The sequence below is a fragment of the Rhinolophus sinicus genome, chromosome 16 (assembly GCF_057876585.1).
Source record: "Rhinolophus sinicus isolate RSI-liver-muscle chromosome 16, RSI-T2T, whole genome shotgun sequence".
In the NCBI taxonomy this organism is placed as follows: Eukaryota; Metazoa; Chordata; class Mammalia; order Chiroptera; family Rhinolophidae; genus Rhinolophus; species Rhinolophus sinicus.
In genome coordinates this window covers 43,434,432-43,451,168 of record NC_142516.1, presented here as the reverse complement: position 1 = coordinate 43,451,168, position 16,737 = coordinate 43,434,432, and the positions used below count along the sequence as shown (strand labels likewise).

The window sequence follows — 16,737 nt, the reverse complement described above, 5'->3', positions numbered from 1 at the left end:
TCAATATTCAGAAGCTGTAAATTTTTTATCCAAACCCGATGGAATGGATGTAGCAGTAGATATTTCCCTGACACCTGTCCTCTTACTAAGAGGTACAGGAGCATCAAAAATAAAACAACCAAATGAAATCTACCACAATATTAACAGTGGCTCCACCACAATATTAACAGTGGATACCATTATGATGAACTTTTTTTCTCTATATTTCATTAAGTTATTTAACAGATGTTTCTCAGAAGCCTACTATATGGCAGGCACTGTCTAGTAGGCCCCTGGGTTGGAGTGAGGTACAAAATTGACAAGGTCCCTCCCTGTTCTTACCAGAAAATCTGCTAATAGTTTCTACAATAATCATGTACGATTTTTATAAAGACAAAGAGACAAACCAATTAAAATAAACACTAACTTTATAAATACTGTCAAATCATTTAAACAAGTCATATCTCTAAATTTCCAAAAATAGTCTTCCAAGTACTGTTGCTATAAAAAGAAAAATGCAATGAAAAACTGTACCTGTGAGGGTCTTTAGAGCTGGGTATGATTTTGTTACATTCTCTCTTGTCGAATACTCCTTCAATCCAGGATTTCTGGGACTGAACAGAAAATGTTAGTTTTATATTCTAATTAAGTGAGAAAACAGTGTAACTACAATAGCTCAGGTAGGCAAGATATATTTAGATATCATGGAAACTAATTAAAATGGCAAGACCAACACCAAACAGGCTAAGCATTTACTGGTTTCTATTATAGACAACAAAGACACATATAAAGCAAATCAGAACACAAAAACATTCACAAAGTTAATTGGTATATAATCTCATCTTAAGTGAAAGATCCATAAATGCACAGAACTCTAGCAAAGAAGTAAAGCTATAACTGATGTGTTCTATTAATTCCACTATAAATTATTTTTAAATCTTACTCCATAATCCTACAGAGGGAATATCAAGCTCTCAAACTTCAATTCTCACTCATTAAGTCCCACTTTGGCTAAAATTCACAGGAAGCTGGAAAGAGTATCAGAAGAGAAATGCAACCTCAACAAGATTCTGTTAAAAAGAAAAAGAACCTTTAAACTAAAATGGAACAGGAGGATACAAAATGAAGAATGTTCCCTCAGAAGAGCTTAAGAACTGAGAGACTGATTCCTGTAAAATGTCTGATATACAGAAGACTGACACTTATCTCCTGACCAATGAATGTTTGTCGAGAATCATTCCCCATCCTGAAGCCAATAATAGATAGGTCTTGCTTATACCTTTTACTAAAAAAAAAGAAAGAAAAAAAAAAGTATATGTTTGGGGTGTGACTACCCACCATGACCTACCCAGTTAGAAATTTATGATCAGATCATCCTGTGAGGTTACTTTCCCTCACTGGACTTGTCACTTTTATTACATAACCACTTTTTCGTCCACAATACACACATATGTATTAGAGAAGTGATGAAAGGGTAGTCAGCCAGAATCTACAAGGGGGTTTTTTTCAGACTCTGTTAGTGCAGTCCCCATCTCACTCTTACACCTACTACTCAAGCTACAGTTGAAGGAAATGCCCTGGGCCAGAAAGCTTGTTACAAATCCAGCTGTGGAAACTCATTATCACACTGTCCACAGGTTCCCAGATGATTACGAAGGAGTTTAAGACACACCACCCTAAAATATGCTGTTTTGGTATATTGATTATTCGGAGCTATAGGCACTTGAAAAAAGCAAAAGCAGACAGGCTTTCTTTGAACTCCCTTATCAGCCTAAAGACAGATCTTCTGAAAGGAACTCAATTGTCATAAATTCCCTCCCTGGGAGTTTCAGCAACAGGGAGGATTAACTCTTATCACAAAGGAGAATCCACACTAGAAATGACAATCAGACAAACTTTGTCACAAACTGTCATGTCTCCCAACCACTCTTCCTAAAGGGCCCATTCCCTCTTTTAAAAAATCATTACTGGGCCGGCCCGGTGGCTCAGGCGGTTAGAGCTCCATGCTCCTAACTCCGAAGGCTGCCGGTTCGATTTCCACATGGGCCAGTGGGCTCTCAACCACAAGGTTGCCAGTTCAATTCCTCGAGTCCCGCAAGGGATGGTGGGCTCTGCCCCCTGCAACTAAGATTGAACACGGCACCTTGAGCTGAGCTGCCTCCCGGATGGCTCAGTTGTTGGTTGGAGCATGGGCTCTCAACCACAAGGTTGCCAGTTCAATTCCTCGAGTCCCGCAAGGGATGGTGGGCTGTGCCCCCTGCAACTAGCAACGGCAACTGGACCTGGAGCTGAGCTGCGCCCTCCACAACTAAGACTGAAAGAACAACAACTTGAAGCTGAACAGAACCCTCCACAACTAAGATTGAAAAGACAACAATTTGACCATTGTTCCCCAATAAAGTCCTGTTCCCCTTCCCCAATAAAATCTTTAAAAAAAAAAAAAAAAAATCATTACTCTCTCCTAAACTGCCGGCATCCCCCACCTCTTGACCCTTTACTAAGACAGTAAATTCCCAAATCTCATCCTTTTGGTGGTATTTACTTTTGTTTTCCTGTGATGCCCTTGTGCATTAACATAATTTTAATATTAAAATTAATAAATTTGTACATCTTTTTTTTTGTTAGTCTGCTGGTTGTGTCAGTTTATTTCATAGACCCAGCTATCAAACCTAGGAGAACAGAGGAAAAGTATTTCCTCCCCTACAATTACAAATGAGGTCACTTATAGAATCCTTTACATACTTCAAAATTAAACTCATGGATCTTGTTCAATGTGCACCAACCCTAAACATAACTGTTCACTACTAAATAGAACTGTGTGCTGTTAATCTAAAAATAAAAGGCCTTTCAAAGTAGTGTTCCTGAATAGCTGTTCTTATTGATCTCAAATATAATGCTTGTTGCCTCTCACTTTTAAAGGCCTTTTATTTTTAGGTTGACATATCTGGTGTAGTTGAACAGGATCTAAATTGGCCTAATCTTCATGGTTCAGCATCCCCTATAACCAGGTATGGTACCTTCAGAGCCACTTTGTGCTCACCACGTCCACAGACTACAGTCTCCTTGATTGTGAAGCACTCTTAGGTCAGACCTCCTTCCTTCTTGGTTGAGGTCAAATGCCTTCATTGGAGATCTGTTGGGAGTTTTTCCCTTAAGGGAGAGTTTTTTTCTCTCCAGGAGGCAATTGCCCCAGGTGCAAGCATGCAATGGGATGCCACAGGAGCAAGGAATGCTCTTTCTTATGGGTCAGTACTCACTGAATTGCCCTCCTTTGTTTCCTTTTCTTGTTACTGTCTGTTGTTTATCACAAGAAAAAAATTTCATAAGGAGAGAATCCAAACATCTCCGGGACAATGAAATGAATTCTTTAATTGATAAATAGAAGTTTCTAAAAGACAAAATAACTTTTAAATTAATCATAAAAGACATTTTGGCCATCTAAGCAGGTACTCCAAAATTTCTTACTCTTTTTCCTGCCTGAAACTTAACAAGATATTTCAAAAAATGTAACAACTCTATGTTCAGAAATTTCGCAAAATTAGAAGTCTAATAGGATTTTTTTAAAGTCTTCTAATTAACTTTAAAAGGCCTTTTACTTTTAGGTTAGCAGTGTAAGCAGATCCTGATCATGCTGAACAAAAGAGATCGGGGTAGATAAGGACACAGATATTGATTATTGGCTTCTGTGTATTTTAAACATATCTATAAGGAAAACTTCCCAGATCAAGTCCACAGTCAGCTTAAATCATTCCACCCTCTTTATTTCTTTTGCAGCAGCACACAGTAGCCCACAGCAGCACACAGCAGCTCACACCGACCTCACAGCAGCCCAGGTCCAGGGAGAACTGTTGTTCATAATCTTAGCTGTAGAGGGCACAGCTCAGGGACCCATGTGGGAATCCCGCCCCACCACCTGAGCCACCGGGCTGGCCCAGCAACATTTTTAATGTGTTAAAAGACATTCATTAAATTAGTAAAACAATAAAGACATACAAACTTGAAAAAATCTAGTCACAAAATTTAAAATGAACTAAACACCTAAATTCAGTATCTATTTATTTTAATAAGAAATGACACAATCAGCAAGCCCTGCCACCTACTCAAAAACGTTAACAATTTCATTTATTCCCCAAACATTTATAAAATACCCAATTTTTACAAAGCACCAACAAATGTGCCACAGGGGAGTAGCAGGTGCTCAAATAGCTCTTCATTCTGAATTTCTAAATATCTGAATTCATTCAACAAATATTTTGGGATTGACCTCCATACTGCATGCTGGGAATTCTAAGGCAAATTAGACAAGCTCTGAAAGAACTTAAAATAAAAAAGAAGAAACAGATAACAAATTTGATGTGGTTAAACCTCATGTGTACCAATTAACTATTGGAAATAGCTTCAAAGAGGGTCCTTAATTTAGAAACTGTGGAGGAAAAGTGGGTCTAAGGAAAGTAACCTCACAGGGTGATCTAATCATAAATTCCTAATTGGACAGGTCATGGAGGGTAGTCACTTCCCAGGCATACAGCTTTTTTAGTAAAAGGTTTATCTTTGCTTTAACCAAGCCCTGACCATTGTTTTTGTGCATCTAGGTTAGCACACCTTTGAAATCCCAGAGTAATCCTCTTTTTTTCAGACCCTCAAGAAAGAAGTAACCACCCTCAAGAAAGAACATAATCTTGTAGACTATCCAGTAATCCAATCCCCACTTTGCTTTCTTTAACCTTGAAGTAATCTTCCTTACTTCCTTTCTTAATTCCAAATGTACACACACACACAAAAAAAAACCTTCAAAACTGTCACTCTTGGGAGCATTTGAGATCTTGCTTCCCAGCAATTGTTAGTTTTGGCTCAAATAAACTCTTATAAAAATTCTTTACAGGTTTGGAGGTTCTTACAGAGCTTATATGTACAAATTAAGCAAAATGTGCTCAACTATTCTGTTCTTTATTATAGACTAGATGGACAACTCAAGTAGGGCTATCTGGGCAAATTACTTGATTTCTTCATGCCTTGTTGGCTCATCTATTAAAAATAGAGATGATAATAATAATAATAATAATAATATGTCATAGGGCTCTTGAAAGGAATAAAGGCTTATAATTCTCCCTGGGACTTACTAAGGCTCAGTAATGGTAATATCAAAGGTGAAATTTGCTTTTGGTTGGTGACCTGCGAACGTAAATTTGATATAATTCCTTTTTTCATAGAAAAATACTTCCTGACCTCTAAACCTTCCGCCTAGGGCCTCTCATATTTCAAATGATTTTTACAGGTCCACTTTCCCCTGCTAGACTCCAGCTCCTACAGGCCCAGTCATTCCTACTGCCCCAGGGCCCAACCCAATGATTGTTGAATGAGCAAGGAAATGAACACACTTAAAATAGAACTTCAGGAATCCATGTGTACAATTTTCCCTCCAAAGGTGTAAACAGGAAACCTGTACCATTAACAAGAACTTGGAAACTCTGCCTAAAACTCCCATATCTTACCTGCATAGCCCAATCTACATGTAGGACAAATAGCTAATGTGCTGTCTTCTCTCGCTTGGAGAAGCAAACTGTCAAGGCAGTGGTAGCTGACAATGGAGATTATGCCATTTTTGTAGCCATAGTGTCAGTCTTTATTAACTGGGTGTTTGTTTGTTTTTAATAAACTGGGAGGTTTTGTTGTTTTTTCAATTGTTATTTGGGAGAGGAAACGGCAGAGGACAAAGACGGAAAATAGTATTAGTCCCAGGCTCACTGTTGGTCAGTTTGCCTGACCCTAAATTATAATCAGATTTTACATCCAATCCCAGGTCTGAGGTAAGAGTGAGGAATTGCAAACAAATGTCCAAAGACTAATCCCCCAGCGGTAGTTATACATGAACTAATCCCTTCCCTCTCTGAAAGTATTCCTACGCTAGGACTTTTTCAGGGTTTCCAGATAACAGATTTTCACTCAGGGGAATCTACATTAAAATGCTTTGTTGGATGCTTTACATTTGCCACAGAACAGAAACTAAAATGACCTGTTATGCCATTAGTCACAAATACAGTCCTCAAGTTGTTTGCCCATACACAGGAGTGTAGTCTAAAACATGTCTTCTTGGTAGCAGCTAGGCCCTGCCACCACTGTGCTCCTAACCTGTAGCTTCCCTGTCACTTCCCTGGGTCTCCTCTCCTGCTAAGCTTTGTTTCCTGGCAATGCTTAAAACCTTCTGCCACTGCCATAGCTACTGCTGCTTCTGGAATCGCCATAGGCATGTTGGTTTCATGGTTTGGCAAAGTATTGACCTCCACTACCATTCGGGGCCAGAGCTTCTGCCTCCAAAGCTTCCTCCTTTCATCAGTCCAATATTCGAAGATTGAGTGTTGTAATTGCCAAAATCATTGTAGCTTCTGCCACCTCCAAAACTGCTTCCACTACCACAGCCAAAGCCGTCTCCGCCTCCTCCGTTGTTATAGCTGTCATAGCTGCCACTCCCGCCACAGAGTAACCACAGAGTAACCTCCATAACCACCATCATTACCAAATCCACTATAGCCATTCCCACTGCCACCATATCCTCTTCCACTAGGACTGTCACCAAAGCCACCTCAACCACTGAAGTTTCCTCCACAACCAAAGTCATTCCCACCAAAACCACCTCCTCGACCACCACTGAAGTTTCCAGAACCACTTTGACCTCTTTGGCTGGATGAAGCACTAGCCATCTCTTGCTTACATGGGCTTTCCTTACTTCACAGTTGTAGCCATTCACAGCATGGTATTTCTGAATGACAATCTTGCCTACAAAGTCATGGTCATCAAAGGTTACAAAAGCAAAGCCTCTCTTCTTGCCACTGCCTCAGTCAGTCATGATTTCAATCACTTCGATTTTTCCATACTGTTCAAAATAATCTCTTAGGTGATGTTCTTCAGTATCTTCCTTAATACTACCAACAAAAATCTTTTTCACAGTTAAATGGGCACCAGGTCTTTGAGAATCTTCTCCTGAACAGCCCTCTTTGGTTCCACAACTCTTCATCCACTTGTGTGGCCTTATCTTCATGGCTGTACCCACATCCTCCACCGTGGCATAGGTGACAAACCCAAAAACTCTGGAGCACTTGGTGCTTGAATCTCTCATCACCACACAGTCTGTGAACGTTCCCCATTGCTCAAAATGGCTCCTCTGACTCTCATCGGTTGTCTAAAAGCTCACACCTCTGATGAAGTTTCTTTTCTGCAGCTGTTCAGGCTCTTTGGGAGACTCTGACTTAGACAACGACCACGGGAGGGGTGACTTTAACGATGCTTACTCAGTAGTGTCCACTGACAGAAAGACACTAACATTTTCATATACAGCCTTGTTGAGCAAAGGCATTTAGAACTTCAGAATGAATTCCTAGATCATATAAACTTATGAGTACAAGAGTAAAACATTTATGAATTCTCCACAGAGACTAGTGTGGAATTAGAACTCGACGGTGACCAGCCAAGTAGAGCATATAAAGGTTCAAACTAAAATGATGTCATACCCCATGCCTACTCTCCCCAAATTGGTGAAAGCCCTCGTTATATCAGTCCAAAAACACAATTTCAAATAGCAGTGACGAGACATCCTTTCCCCTGCAGTCACACATGCTTCAGCTTTATCCAGTCTTCTGGGGAATAAAACATGCAAACAAAACACTTACAATTTCGTATTTTGTTAAATCACTTCGATAAGAAGGGAAAAGGAAATGGAAGCTTCCTTTATGAGTATTCTTTGCAGCTGTCCCTGGATATAAAACACAGAACTTAACCGAATGTTGACCTATTTGTTGTATAACCACTCTAATCTGCTAAGATCTTCAAATTAGATACACTCAATGTCCTCCAATTTCCAAGTAGCAAAATAGCCACATGACTACCTATGACTATGTACAAAGATGGTCTTTATGTTCCAAACATCTTGTTAAATTATCCAAAACTTTACTAGTACTATGTCTGAGTAAACCACATTGTCTGAAAAATCTTTTCTAGGGGGTGATTAGTGGAGCTACACTCTTAAACAACTGACTTTTAGGGAATCCACCATCTTCTGGAAAAATAAAGTCTTTATTAGGAATTACAGGGTAAAGGCAATTATATTTATGTCCTCCATAGTAAGCTTTATATATACAATGGAGATTACCTGTTTCATTTGTTCAGTGAAGCAAAGCACAAAGATTACTGCAACAAGATTTTACTTCTTAAAATTTGGTGGTGACCCAAACCACATACTTAACTTAAACAAATTCAAAATTGTTGCTAAAAGAACAAGAGAGAGGGTTAGAAGAGAAGATAAAACAAATTTTTAAGTTTGGGCAATTTCACTGCAATCTATGTTCAGAAAAGTGTCTTACGCCCAAGAACAGTTCTCCAACTTTTGGGACTTAGGGCTCCTTCATAGTCGTAAAAGTTACAAAGGACCTCTAAAACTCTTTAATTTATATGTCTACCAATATTTACATATTAGAAATTAAAACTGGAATTTTTAACAAATACTGACTCGTTAATTAATTTAAAAATAAAAAATCTATTACATGTTAACAAATAATATACTTTCATGAAAAAAACTTTTAAGGTTTATGAGATGAGTATTGTCTTGCATTTTTTTGTGACTCTCTTTAATACCTGGCTTAAGACTGCTGGATTCTTATATTTGCTTCTGCATTCAATCTGTTGAAATAAGTGGTCTTGGTTGAAGTATATAAAGAAAATAAGCCTCCATAGACATGTAGTTGGAAAAGGAAATAGTATTTTAATAGTTTTTTTTAAATACTATTGATTCGTCATGTAACCCCAGGAAAACTCCACTGTACACACTTGAAAGAATCAGTAAAAAGGGCAAATAATGTCTTAGTACCATGGTGAAAATAATTTTGATTTTGAGGACTCTTTGAAAGGGTCTCAATGACCCCCAGGAGTCCTGACCACACTTGGAGAAGCACTTCCCAGAAGCGACTGCATGTAGGCACTAGGGTGAGCGTCAGTAAGAGACAAGATCTACTGTTTCCTAGTTGGTTTCAGGTCCCACACGCACATCTTAGTCTGTGTATCTCATCCCAATGAAAGTATTGTAGTATTAATATTTCAGCATCCCCTATTTAATCTGGTACTCAACTGAAGAAAGTTCCAACATGGAGAAAAAGTAATTAGAGATCAAATTTTCATGCAGTACTATACTTTATGAGCAGTGTAAGCGACTTTTGAAGGACAATTTTAACTGCATTCATTTTTAACCTTTAGCAGATTTTATTTTTTTTTATTTTTATTTTTTAAATTAAATTTATTGGGGTGACAATTGTTAGTAAAATTACATAGATTTCAGGTGTATAATTCTGTATTACATCATCTATAAATCCCATTGTGTGTTCATCACCCAGAGTCAGTTCTCCTTCCATCACCATATATTCGATCCCCCTTACCCTCATCTCCCACCCCCCACCCCCCGCCCCCCTTACCCTCTGGCAACCACTAATAGCAGATTTTAGTGTCTACTACATCCTCCCTCCCGTGGATGTCACCGAAGGATGACAAATGTGAGATCAGCCCTTCAGAACATATAGGTAGGATGTACTCTATCAGTTCATCCACTCTTTGTTTAAAATATTGATACCTCTAAGAATAGCTTTATTCATTCATTTAAAATATTGATACCTCATTAGCCTGTAAAAATTCTCTATCAATCAGCAAACAGGAGAAATCTTGTTCTCCTTGGGTGGTTAACCCCAGGGATTGTTAGAGTAATTTCCAGCTGTAAATTTTCATGAGCATTCCTTTAGCTGCACTTATAAATAGCCACTCCACTTCCATTTAAAAAAAAAATAATTATAATCACTTCAGGTAAATCTTTTACAACTGTGTGCCTAATTGCCACATAGCAAAAAACAACAGATTTGCTTATAAAATTGTTAGAAAGCTGCACTTAGTTCTTGTATCCTAAGCCCTCACCCTGTGGGACATGTAAGCCAGGCAACAGCAACATTTTTACAGGCAATTTTGCAAACAGGATAAATCCACAAGGTACAGCAGATAATACAGGGAAAAATTAAATCTCCCTCACACCCTCGTATGCCAGCCCTCCAGGTTCCTTCCCCCAAAGGAACTTCTATTACAGTTTGTTGTGTATTCTTCCAAAGATATTCTATGTATTTATAAGCATAGAGGTATATTATACACACTGTTCTACATCATGCTTTTTCTTCACTTATTAATAACTTGGATTTCCTTATATCTTTGTACACATAGAATTGCTTCACTCTTGGGCGCTGACAAGTATTCCTTTGTATGGAGTCCCATAATTTATTTAACCAAAATACATACAGCAGAGCTTTCATGTGCATGTATATCTTGCCCGATAAAAACCTACAAGTGACATTTCTAAGTTAAGTCAGATATTGCCACACTGCCCACCATACATGTTGTACACATTTATAAGCAAAAGGTATGAGTTACTAACAACTTCTAAATAATAGACATACTGAATATGATGCATTTTAGTTGTTTTAGGAAACTATACTATTTTTTATTAATATTCAACTTCCTTCCAAAAGCATTCTGATGTGATCCAACTCCTTCAATTTAAAAATATTAAAAAATAAAACACAGAGAGGCAGCCGGGTGGCTCAGATGGTTAGAGCGCTGTGCTCACAACAGCAACATTGCCAGTTCGATTGCCACATGGGCCAGTGGGCTGCGCCCTGCACAACTAGATTGATTGAAGAAAAAACGAAAAACAAAAAATGACTTAACTTGGAGCTGATGGGTCCTGGAAAAACACTATCCCCCAATAATAAATAAATAAATAAATAAATAAATAAATAAATAAAACACAGAAAAGGCTTTATTGCCTAAAGAACAATAATTTCCTTAAGCATCTAAAATGGCTTTAATATTCAGAAGGTAAAAACTACCTGCAGCAGAAAAAAAAAAATCTCAAGCAGAACTTTAAAAACGTATGTGAATATTAAACAGCAACAAAGACAACTGAAGACCAGAAGACAACGAAAAGAGTGCTGGTTTTTTAATTATTTTTCACAAAAGTTACAAATTCTTTGAAAAGTAGTAGGCTATAGTAGAGAAAGAACAGAAAAAGCTAGAAGACAGGATTTTGTGTTTTTGTTGCCTATTGACTATGGGTCCATTCATCTACATGCAACTCAGCTGACTGGGTGTATAAAACCTATGCTATTTACCTCTCCAGGTTTAAAAAGAAACAAAAGAGAGTCTTACTTCAAATTTAACTGTCTAAATCTGTATCCCTTATTTCCCTCACCAAAACCTGCCCCACCTCCTTTATTTCCTAAGGGCTCCCCAGCTTACCCAGGTGTCCAAGTTGGAAACCAGAGCACCTTTCTTAATTATTCCTTGTCTTTACTTCCCATTCAATCAACCACCAAGACCTATTGATTCCACCTCTTTAATAATTATTGCATCTGCCCACCTCTCTAAATCTATATTACCACTACCTTAAAGTCACCATGAATTCTTGCCTAGATTGCCTCCCATTTGGTCTTTCTGCCTCCAAATTTCCTTTCAATCCATTCTGATATAAAGCCTATAATCTTCTTAAAGTGAAAAAGTAAACAACACAGTCTCACCTAAGACCTTTCATTCACTGGGTCCCCCACTGTCTTCAGGAAAAAGTTCAAAAGTCCTTCACAAGATTTATAGCTCACTGCCACCGCATCTGATGTCTGCTCTTGTTCTCTCTCTCTCTCTCTCTCTCATCATCATCATCATCATCATCATCATCATCATCATCTCTTGCCCCTCCCTAGCTCAATCTCTACATTCTACATTTCTAATATACTGAACAACTTTGATTCTTTGAATTCACCTTGTGGTGTTCCCTACACATTTTTCTTTTCCTGAAATACTATCTACTCCACTCCTTTTTCCACCAATTTAGACATCATGTCTTCTAGAAAACCTTTCTGGAAACTCTTTCTGGATCTCTGAATTCAGATCTCCTTCCGTGTGCCTCTGGGGCTTCTGTGCTTACTCCCATGCACTGTACGGTCATGACCTGTTTAGACCTACTACGCTTTAAGCCCCATAAGATGGGGAATTGTCTTGTTCATTATAATATCCACGGTGCCTAGCTGATTAGGCTTATATATATGAGCATCTTATCAGAGTTTACTAAAGTATATGCTGCAGAAAATGGGAGAAAAATAAAATGTTTTCTGGCCATATAAGCACATACAAGTCTTATAACTCTCCAAAAAGGATAAACTATCTATTGTTCCCCTAAATATATCTGACCAAGGATCATCTCTGAGAGTCTCACACTCTTGTTTCCACAGGATGCAATTTTGGAAGGTTTTTTTCAAGAGATTTCCACCAGTCATCTACTAAGAATGTTCCCTCCCCTAAATCTTTTTTTTTCCTCCCTTCTTCCGCCTCCCCGCCCCCCGCCCCCCCCCCCGCCCCCCCTACTCTGGTTCAAGCCATTGTTTCTCAATCTAGTTGTTCACAATTTTAGCTGTAAAGGGCACAGCTCACTGACCCATGTGGGAATTGAACCGGCGCTTGTCTTTAAATTGAACAATATCTACTTGCTTGATCCTCACGTCCGACAATAAAACTGTCTGCTTAGAAAGCTGAGTTTCTCTATGCCAGGTAATAACAAAGATTGGGGGTTTGTTTTGTTTTCTAAGTCACTTTAAAGCAGACACTAACAGGGGTGACCAAGGTTAGAGAGCATTAACTGATCTAGACCAAGGATCTGTAAAATACCCTACAGACTTAAATCCTCCTGGGAAAAAATTTTCTCTTCTAAGATTGTAAGATTTAATTTATAAAAACCCCTCAGCTCATTAGATGATCAATGGAAGTTACCTATTTTCTCCAGAAAGAAGGAATATGTTTTCATATTCAAAGACTAAGCTGCTCCACTACAAGATAATACCTGGTCCATTCTGTAAGACAATATTAATAGCAGGTATCTTAGTCAATTTGGGCTACAATAACAGAATACCATAGACTAGGTGGTCATACACACACATACACACACACACACACACACACACACACTTATTGCTCACAATTTTGTAGACTGAAAGTCCATGATCAGAGGGCCCACACAGTCGAGTTCTGATGAGGGTCCTCTTCCTGTCTCACAATGGCTGCCACCTCCCTGGATCTTCACATGGCAGACAGAGAGATCATCTGTCTTGCATCTCTTCTTTTAAGGGCACTAATTCCATTCATGGGGTTCCATCCTCAAGACCTAATTACCTCCCATAAGCTCCGCCTTCAAATACAACCGCGTTGGAGATTAGGGCTTCAACATGAATTTTGGGAGACACATTCAGTCCACAACACAGGTTAACAATTTCTTCAGAACTGCCTATGCACACACCTGCACAATGCAAAGCAATCTGCTTATCCTGACTCTGTCCAAGAGCATGTGGGAAGTAGGTGCAGTTATTGTCTCCATTTTACAGGTGAGGACACCGAGTCAGAGAGGTTCAGTAATTTGCCCAAGGACATAGCAGCTTATAAAAATGACACTAGGATTCAAATGCTGATGTCTGGCTGGAGTTGATGTTCTTAACGACTTCATTTCACCATCACTTACCCTCAGAACGTGCACCTATGCCTGTCCCTGAAGCTGTATACTTTTTTAGGGTTTACAAAATGACTTTCCTGAATACCTGATCCCCACACAAATACTGTAAGGTCCCCAGTAGATAATAATGAGTGAGATTAAGCACATGAAATGCCCAGAAAAATCCCCACTATATAACAGGTCCTCTGTGGGTATCCTCAGACCCATAGAGAGATATCAAAGGGTTATGATCTCCTAGAAACTGCATAACAGCTTTTGTGTGGATGTGAATATGTGCATTACTCAGAAAATCTCAAGAACTGGATCAAAAATAAGTGCCGCACAAAGAATCTGAACACACATTTATGCAAAGACGATAGACAAATGGTCAGTAAACACATGAAAAAGATGTCAACATCATTAGTCATATGCAAATCTAAACCACAAGGAGATACCTTTCCACACCTACCAGAATGGTTATAATCAAATAGTCAGACAATACAAAGCGTTGATGAGGATGGGGAGAAATTGGAACTCTCATAAATTGCTGGTAAGTATGTAAAGTGGTACAGCCACTTTGGAAAATAGTCTGGCAGTTCCTCAAAAGGCTAAACATAGAATTACCATATGATCCAGCAAGTCCACTTCTAGGTATCTACCCAAGAGAAATGAACTCACACTCATATGTCCACATAAAAACTTCTACACAAATGTTCATAGCATCATTATTCATAATAGCTCAAAAGCAGAAACAACCTAAATATCCATCAACTGTTGAATGGACAAATAAAATGTGATGTATTCATACAATGGAATATTACTCAGCAATACAAAGAAATAAATGCTACAACATGCTACAACATGGATGAACCTTGAAAATATGTTAAATGAAAAAAGACGGTCACAAAAGAATACATATTTTATGAGTCCCTTTATACAAAATGCCCAGACTAGGTAAATATATAGAGGCAGAAAGCAGTCAGTGATTGCTTGGGCTGGTGGGGATGGAAAGAGACAGCTAAGGGGTGTGGGATTTCTTTTGGGGATGATGAATATGTTCTAAAACTAACTGTGGTGATGGATGTACAACTAATTGTACACAGTAAATGGGTTAATCATATAACATACAAATTATATCTCTCAATAAACCTGTTAAAAATGTAAACAGGGGACTGGTGGTGGCAGAACTAAAGAAAGAAAACGACCCATAGTGGAAAACAAAATACACATACCCTGTATTTTTGCCCACAAGCAGAATGCAGGCCACAAGTGTGTCTTGTTCAGTCTGTAAAGTATGTTTAAAAATCTTTTGAAACAACTGGTAAAATGTAAAGGTCAAGAGGTTTCACATTCAGGAAAGAATCTGTACATCTGCATTTTCTTTAACAAGGAAAAGAAAGGGCAATATTAGCATGATTTAGAATAAGCACCAACTAGCTAAGAGATGAACATGATTGCTCTTTCTGAAAAGCAGGAAATAATGGAGGTTTCTACTGTGTTTTGGTAATAAACCTTATGCAATTATTTGACTCTGAACTACATGTATATACAACTTCAATAAATCTAAGAAATAAAAAGGAAGAAAACATCACAACCAAGTGCTCATTTCAGTAGCACACATATTAAATTTGGAATGATACAGAGATTAGCATAGCCCCTGCACAGGGATGGCACACAAATTCATGAAGTGTGCCATATTAGTAAGGAGGAAAAAAATGTACAACTGAGACTCACATCAGAATACTTTATCTAACAATGATGGTTTTTCACAGGATATAGTTGCCATGCAGATTTCTGATGTGACACAAAGAAATAATGGAGCTATAGGAAGAATGACCACTTTTACTTCCACCACTGTATGATTCTACCAGAAGATTGATGAAAGTCACTCTGAGGATGTGTGGGTTCTTCAACTTATATTGAAAACCCATGATTAAAAACCCAGTGAGAAAGAAAAAAAGGCAAGACATATTTCAGGTCCATTATTTACCAAATGCTTGATAGTTTCGGCATACATGTCCTACTTAAAAAAAAAAAAAAAAATTAGCTGTGGTAGAGAACTGTAAATAGGTAAGGTAAGACCAAAATTTGTGGCATACAACCAATATGCTGTTTGGGTCCTTCCCCTCTCCTCTGGGGTGCATGCAACTCAAATGCTATTTAAGCCCTCGTCTATCAAGGAAAATGTAATACTACCTCAGGGTACTGGCCCCCAATTTTACCCCAAAAAAGTTCATGCCAGTTCCATCTCAAATGTTTTACAAGTGAGTGGGGTGGGGTCGGAGGGAACCTAAGAAACAGTCTTACAGCTAAACCCAAATGCCAGTCAAGTCAGAATATCTTTATCAGTCGTGGAAAAATGCAAGCAGATGAAAGATGAAACAACAAAATTTGTATACAGGGGAAAAGAATGTGAAGAACTCAGTTCCCACTCTGGCAGTTAAAGGTGATCCACTTTCTCCTTATAATGATCAAAATCATATGTATGGATAGACTACCCATGCTCTTAGTGTTTTAAAGTACTGACCTGGGTTCAAATCTCAACTCTGTTTTTCTCCCTCCGCGGTAAACCAGTGGGGTGGGGTAGGGTGGGGTGCAAATGATACGTAGATCTCATAGGATTATTGCCAGGATTAAATAATAATCAGGAACTCTTGCAACCCGCTAAATATGTTAGGCATTATTCTAAGTGCATTGCATATATAGCATCTCATTTAATCTTCAAATTATAAATATCATCCCATCCCCAGAGAAAGAAACCAAAGCACAGAGGTTAAGTAACTTGCCAAAGATTATAGCTAGTGGTGGAAATGGGAGGCTAATTCAGGTGATCTGGCTCCAAAGAAGTGCTCTTAACAACCGGACTACTATGAGGAAACGAGCTCGCTTTGTCAAGCACCTTGTACTCTGCCTAAAATACAATGTGCTCAATAAATCGTACTTAACTCACACATAGTGTGTGCCAGTCCAGACAAAATAGTGATAACCAGGTTGAGGTTTGGCTGCTTTAGAAGAAACCAAGACATGGCCAGGGTCTCCAGTCCATTCCCTAACTCGCCAAGCTCACTTCTTTCCCAAGTGTCCCCAGCAGCCGTGGTCGCCCTCCCTCTCCAATCCTCCAGAACTTCCTGTTGAGCTCTGCGCCAGCAGTGAAGCTCGCGCGCGGGACTCGAGGCTGCGAGTTCCCGGTGGCGCCAGGTAGGGGATGG

At 38.7% G+C, this 16,737-nt stretch overlaps 1 protein-coding gene, 1 non-coding gene and 1 pseudogene across 5 annotated transcripts in view; 1 reads left to right on the top strand and 2 right to left on the bottom strand.

The window, feature by feature from the left end:
* The window catches only part of TRPM6 (transient receptor potential cation channel subfamily M member 6), a 139,966-nt gene that overhangs the window by 102,931 nt on the left and 20,298 nt on the right, over positions 1-16,737 (bottom strand). For all 4 annotated transcript variants that reach the window (XM_019736695.3, XM_019736693.3, XM_019736694.3 and 1 more), the window contains exon 2: positions 514-593. In XM_019736695.3, coding sequence (XP_019592254.3) covers positions 514-593 — 80 coding nt within the window. The remainder of the gene's footprint in view (positions 1-513; positions 594-16,737) is intronic.
* On the bottom strand, positions 6,126-7,179 carry LOC109449905 (heterogeneous nuclear ribonucleoprotein A1 pseudogene; annotated as a pseudogene).
* On the top strand, positions 15,127-15,230 carry LOC141571482 (U6 spliceosomal RNA). The gene has a single exon (XR_012496210.2). It is a non-coding gene; the product is annotated as a U6 spliceosomal RNA (small nuclear RNA).